General features: G+C 37.4%; 1 protein-coding gene across 1 annotated transcript in view; it reads right to left on the bottom strand.

The window, feature by feature from the left end:
* LOC107749212 (G-protein-signaling modulator 2-like) overlaps positions 1 to 6,212 on the bottom strand; it is a 15,842-nt gene that overhangs the window by 2,352 nt on the left and 7,278 nt on the right. Inside the window, exons 4-12 of the mRNA XM_016564307.1 lie at positions 5,385 to 5,606; positions 4,745 to 4,880; positions 3,961 to 4,100; positions 3,747 to 3,870; positions 3,533 to 3,648; positions 2,279 to 2,372; positions 1,969 to 2,098; positions 1,750 to 1,832; positions 1,455 to 1,628 (exon numbers count right to left, since the gene is read on the bottom strand). Coding sequence (XP_016419793.1) covers positions 1,455 to 1,628; positions 1,750 to 1,832; positions 1,969 to 2,098; positions 2,279 to 2,372; positions 3,533 to 3,648; positions 3,747 to 3,870; positions 3,961 to 4,100; positions 4,745 to 4,880; positions 5,385 to 5,606 — 1,219 coding nt within the window. The remainder of the gene's footprint in view (positions 1 to 1,454; positions 1,629 to 1,749; positions 1,833 to 1,968; positions 2,099 to 2,278; positions 2,373 to 3,532; positions 3,649 to 3,746; positions 3,871 to 3,960; positions 4,101 to 4,744; positions 4,881 to 5,384; positions 5,607 to 6,212) is intronic.

Genomic DNA, 6,212 nt, shown 5'->3' on the forward strand with positions numbered 1-6,212 from the left:
GTTCGTTTTTTAGCAAGAACTTATTTGTTAGGATGAAACAAACAATAATAAAGTTCTTTTATAATGACAGTACATTGAAGATTTGAAAATAACTATAAATAAACTATATATAAATCATTGCATTTTTTTTCCCAGAAAGATACATTGGCAACCTTAACATTTTATTTTATGATTTAATATTTGTAAATTGTCTAAAGCAAAAGAGTTGCAAAAATTCTAAAAATTTTTAGAGCTCATAATTTGCTTTAATTTTATTAGAAGTAGGCCAACAACGCCCCCTACGGAATTAAAACTCCTTACTGAGCAGGCTTTAGGACCCGGAGCCGCTGCACGTGCTATTACTGTTTACTCTATCATACACCGAAAGCGTCATTCTGTACGTGCATTCTCAGTTTAAAGGGGTCATATGATGCTGCTAAAAAGAACATTATTTTGTGTATTTGGTGTAATGAAATGTGTTGATGTGTTTAGGTTTAAAGTAAAAAAACCATTATTTTCCACATACTGTACATTATTGTTTCTCCTCTATGCCCCGCCTTTCTGAAACGCGTCGATTTTTACAAACCTCATTGGTCTGAAAAGCGAGGTATGCTCTGATTGGCCAGCTATCCAGAGCGTTGTGATTGACCGAATACCTCAAAGTTAGTGGCAAATTCTTTAAATATAAAAATCTTACTTACAGGCTGTGAGTCAGAACAGCCGGCATTGTAGTCTACTCTCCCAGGATCAGGAAACAGTCCTCCATAAAATGCGCTGCACACATCTGAATATTTGGGTTGAACTGTTCTGGAACAGTGTTGTAAATACAACTTAACCACTGATTTGTAGTCGTGTCCTCTTTTGGAAGACCAAACAAAGTAGTTTAGCTTTCACAACGAAACACACAGCGTCTCCACAACATGGCGGCGACGGCAACAGCAAGAATAAAAGTTACGCCTTCTTTCTTTGCGTGAACATTTGGGCATCGTGACGTAGACATGTGGGGGCGTGTTAGAACGAGCCGTTTTAGGTAGGCGTGGCTGACTCTTAACTTTTATAAAGAATATCTCTTTGGATTTGAGACTGTAGTCTTTGCAACTTTACAGATCTTCTTTATGCACCAAGAGCTTGTAACACTTCAAAGAGAAAGGAAAACTTGAAATCGCATCATATGACCCCTTTAAATGCAGCAAGCCGAAACAGTGAATCCAATCACCATTCAGGCAAAACTTTGCTTCAAGAATGAGCCACAATGCTGACATGATGTAATCGCACTGTTGACATGATCTAATCACTAGCACACCCTGAGCACATGTGAGTTAATGTATTCCTCTTATTGGCAAGACATATCGGCATAATTTTTCATATCGGGCCGATGCCGATATTTACATTTAAAGCCATTATCGGACGATTCCGATATTGGTCCGATAAAATCGTGCATCCCTAGTAAACATGTTTGCATGTGGTTTTAGTACTTTGTTCTGAGGAGCTTCCCGTGTGTTGCTGGTATCCTGCAGGATTTTACTGGAGCTGCTCTGCAGTTTGTGCTTCTTTCCTCGGAAACGATTGACAAAGGAGAGCTTTGAGGATGACTTGGCCAGTGAGGATTTGGACTGCTTGAAGAGGATGTCACTGGTCCACTTCTGACCCTGCAGGACAGACATTAAATTGCTCTATGAATCCCTGATGCTGAGATTTAAAAACATAAATTTATGCTTCATTGTCTTATGAACTGATGACTATAAATAGAGTTATGAATCAGATAAATACATTTGCGTTGATCTTGTCAGGTGTGAGTTTCATCAGCTCTAGGTTCTCCATACTGTGCCGTCGGCTCATCCTAGGTCTGGCTCCTGGAAAAACAACAAACCAAGTCAATCAATTTAAAACCTTAAATGCAATGGTCCCTTACTTTATTCCAGTGATAAATCATACAGAGGAACTTGGGATACTATGGCTGAAGGAAGACCTAGTGCTGTATTTGTGTACCATGCAGGTTGTAGTCAATCTCTTTGTTCTCAGAAAGTACTGAATTGTTTGTGCTGTAACTGAGGCCGAGGACCATCTGGAGATCTGAGATGTTCATGCGAGCAGTGAGTTCCCCGCTACGATCACCAGTCTGTAAACAAGACAATTCGGGCATTTAATTCAAGCAATAATTATTTATTTATTTATTCAAAATGCATATAACTCTGCTGCAGTTTAGAGCAAAACTGGTTTTATAACAGATTTCCTTTAAAACAAACATCAAAGGTACTTCTAGATATGCACCTACTGATGGGTCTAGAACTACGCGCACCTCTTTTGAGATTTCTAAGTGCTTTTCTGCAAAGTCCATGGCCTGGTCATGATTCCCTAGTGCTGTATGTGCGTTTCCCAAACTCCAGCAGGCCCTGCCCATATATGAGTATAATAATATATAACGATTTTATGCATAATGTGGGACTTTTAATTATAAATAAGACCAAAATGCAAAGGGAATCTTATTTTGAAATCTGTGTGCTTTACTACTTCCAGCTGCTCATTCAAAAAGATGGGGGGGATAAAAATATGCACTTTTACAACAATCTACAATATATTACAAAAAAAAAAAAACATAAAGTAGTAATTCATCAACAGTAGATCATAAGCAATTACCTGTCATAAAAGTGTAGTATACACCCATTGCGTGAGACTGTGGAACGTGTAACATAATTTTTGACTTTGAACTTGGCAGCATGCACTAATTTACTAATTATAATAATTATATGATTGCCTTTTTAAGTTTAATTATCACATTAGAATGTACCACAATTCTGTTTTTCCATCCTCAAAAAAACAACAACAAAAAACGTTTTTCCATCCTCAAAGACCTTATAAAATGATAATTATGACTAAGACTTTAAATGACCTTTAATTTAATCAACTGAAAAGAAGACTTATTACACTGCTCTGTGGAATACTTGATTCTGATTGGTCAGTCGCGACATTCCGAGGTATGTTATCCCTCAATAACAACCGGTAAAAACTAATAACACAGGCTCATCCGGGTAACTGAAGTCGGCGCTGTACTCTTGCTAGGAACAGTTTTTTCTTGGTGGAAGCTTTGCGTTTGTTTAGCTAATAAAATATTAAAACTCGATTCAAAATAGTGTACAACTTTTTCATTATGTCATCCTGGTATCGCGGACTCGCTCTCTCATTTCATACAAACGCAGCTGCTGCCATTTTGCTTCGATTGTTTTGTATGCTGTAATGGATTATAAGATAACTAAAAAACATTTTCGTCTTAAATCTTTTATCGCCATAATTATTTATGTGGTGAAATGTTGTGTAATAAGTGATGAGTCTGCTTCGCGTCGGGGTCCTGATCACCCTGTCGGGGGTTATTCTGCGATAACAACCGACTGGATGTACATTATTCTTTACTTAAAGACCCACAGAAACCCTGGAACAATATTTATATCAAACCCCACCTTAACAGGGCTGTAATGTGTAATGCTCGCTCTCTCGCCCAGAAAAAAAATTTAATAAATCAATAATTAAAAAAAAAAGATATTAATATTACACTCACCTGTAATGTTCTGCAGCCCTCTCAAACTCCCCAAGGAATATACAAGCATTTCCCAGGTTGCAGTAGGCTCTCCTTTCTGCAGAGCGGTCACCAAACTCTTTAGCTATAAGCAAACGCTGGAAGACAAACGGTTCACGCACATGCAGTGAGTGCTTTTGCACAGCCTTACAGTTATTAGAATTTCCATAATCAAATGATGACACCGAACACTCACCTGTTCATGAGAGGCCACTGCATCCCTGAAGTTTCCTAGAAGGTAGTATGTGTTGCCCAGGTTTCCATAAGTTCTGCCCTGTGCTGCTCTGTCTCCGAGCTCCTTCACGATACACAAGTTCGCCCTGAGCAATTGGAGAAAAGGAGGAGGATGTAAAAACTCTGTACCATACACACAAAAAAATTTCATTCACATGAGTGTTGGTAGTACTCACTCGTAGTACTCCGCGGCTTTTCTAAGTGCTGTCATGACCTCCTCAGGAAAGTCTCCAGGTTCTGCTCCGCTCCAGCAAATGCTCTTCCCTTTTGCATGGTACACATTTCCAAAATTATAAAGTGCTCTGGCCTGCCCCACCTTTAGGAAAAAAGCAAATTAAATAAATTGAAAGAAAAAAAAGTACTACTAAGCATGTGAATCTTAGATGTTAATTATATACCCAGGTGCATCTTATGGAAGCTTCCAGCACAAAATAAAAGGAAGAAGGTAAAATAAAGAAGGTAATTGCATTTTTTTTTTTTATCGGAGTTGTGCTGATTTTTTATTATTAAATTTTTTTTTTAAATCAAGCCCCCAAAAATCTATTTCTCTTCGACAATTCACAATTTTGAATGTAGGGTAAAAAAGACCTGTTGATTTATTCATCGGATTCACACAAATGTATGATTACAATATTCAGCAATGATTAATTCACATTTACAAAAAGTTTTATATAATTACAGCATTCATCAGACCCTGTCTACATCTATTAATTTACAGACTGTTAACTGTTTGATTTGTTTGTCAGTTTGCAAGCTCATTTTTTCAGTCAATGCCAGAGCTTTCTAATGCAGCACTAATATGATTGCCTCATCAGAATGAATCACTAATGTTGTAGAATTTTTCATTTGCGAGTGCCTCTGTGTAAAAGCGTCAATGAATAATGTTAAATGAATATATTTAAACGTAATAGGTTCCATTATGGTAATGTGTCTATTGTGTACATTAAATGAATCACTCACCTTGTCGCCCAGTTCCCTGGCAATATCTAAATGTCTCTGGCAGCAGACCACTGCTTCATCAAAGCGTCCCAAAACCTTTAATGTGTTCCCAAGGTTACCGCTGGCTTTGGCTTCACCGAGCCGATCCCCGGTGGTCCTGAGAGAACAAATCAGTGCTATCATTAACATTCAATACAAATATTATACAATCCTAAAGAACATTCATTTTTGGTAATACAACCGAAACACCTCAAATTTACACTACCATTCAAATTTGTGGTCGGTAGGATTGTTTTATAGAGATGCAACGATTGCAATTTTCTTGGCCGATTCCGATTTTTTTGTCAGTGTGACCTGACGATTCCGATTTTCCTTCTAAGAACTATAATTGACAGCATATACAAACAAAAATCTATCCTTTATCAACGCAAAACAATTATTTACATAAAATAAATTAGTTAACATTACATAGTACTGATTTGGTACTCAAGAAACATTTCGTATTATCAATATAGAAAACAGTTGTAATGCTTAATATTTTGTGGAAACCATGATAGTTTTTTTTAAAACCCACGATTCCTTGATAAATAAAACCTTTACTGACCCTAAATTGTTGAACAGTTGGGGAAGCTACATTTGCTGTAAAGTTGTGTAAGCATACCTAGTTAGCGTAAGATCATGGTGGTGGAAATCCAGAGCTTTGCTGTAGTCATGCAAGTGAAAGTATGCATTGCCCAGTTGACTGTAGATGGCACTCAGAACCTGCAGGTCTTCTGTGCCAACCTGCATGGCGGCCTCGAAGAAAGAAACGCCGGCGCTGTAATCCCCCACCTTACAGAGACGCTCCCCCTCCAGAGCCAGGTCCAAACAGGATGCCTCCATCCTGCAGGGGGCAGCAAAAACAAGATGTAGTTGTACTGACTCTCTTAGTAGAAATAAATCGAGAAGGCAGGATGTCCTCATTACAAAAACCAACAAAATCTTATCTTTTATGAATCAAATTTTGTGTATCTAACTCATTGTCAAACACTGGGAAAATTCAATGACAGTAAGGTGCTGTCATAACAGACCACTGATTTGTTTGTGCTGGGAAAGTTAAAAAAAAAAAGTGTCAGTTTGACATTTGAAACTTTGAATAAAAAAAAAAAAAACTGCATGTAAACCACACAAAAAATTTGTTAAAAAGTCTTCATTTTGGGGGGCTTATAGGATATCATTTCTATCCCAGGAATAAAGTTTTTGGCACACAATTTCAGTGAAATAATTAAATTTTTTTAGGGATGCACCGAAATGAAAATTCTTGGCCGAAGCCGAAACCGAACAAAATGAAACACTGGGCCGAAGCCGAAATACCGAACACGGTTTTACAAGTTTTTTTTTAAGAGTTTTTTTCCCCCATGTATTTTGCCAATTTTTTTCACCATTGCATAAATTAAATAGCCAAAATGTGCTTTTTACTATTTTGTCTTGCTTTTCAAAGAAAAAAATC

Source organism: Sinocyclocheilus rhinocerous, unplaced genomic scaffold (assembly GCF_001515625.1).
Source record: "Sinocyclocheilus rhinocerous isolate Xijiao unplaced genomic scaffold, SAMN03320098_v1.1 scaffold919, whole genome shotgun sequence".
Classification (NCBI taxonomy): Eukaryota; Metazoa; Chordata; class Actinopteri; order Cypriniformes; family Cyprinidae; genus Sinocyclocheilus; species Sinocyclocheilus rhinocerous.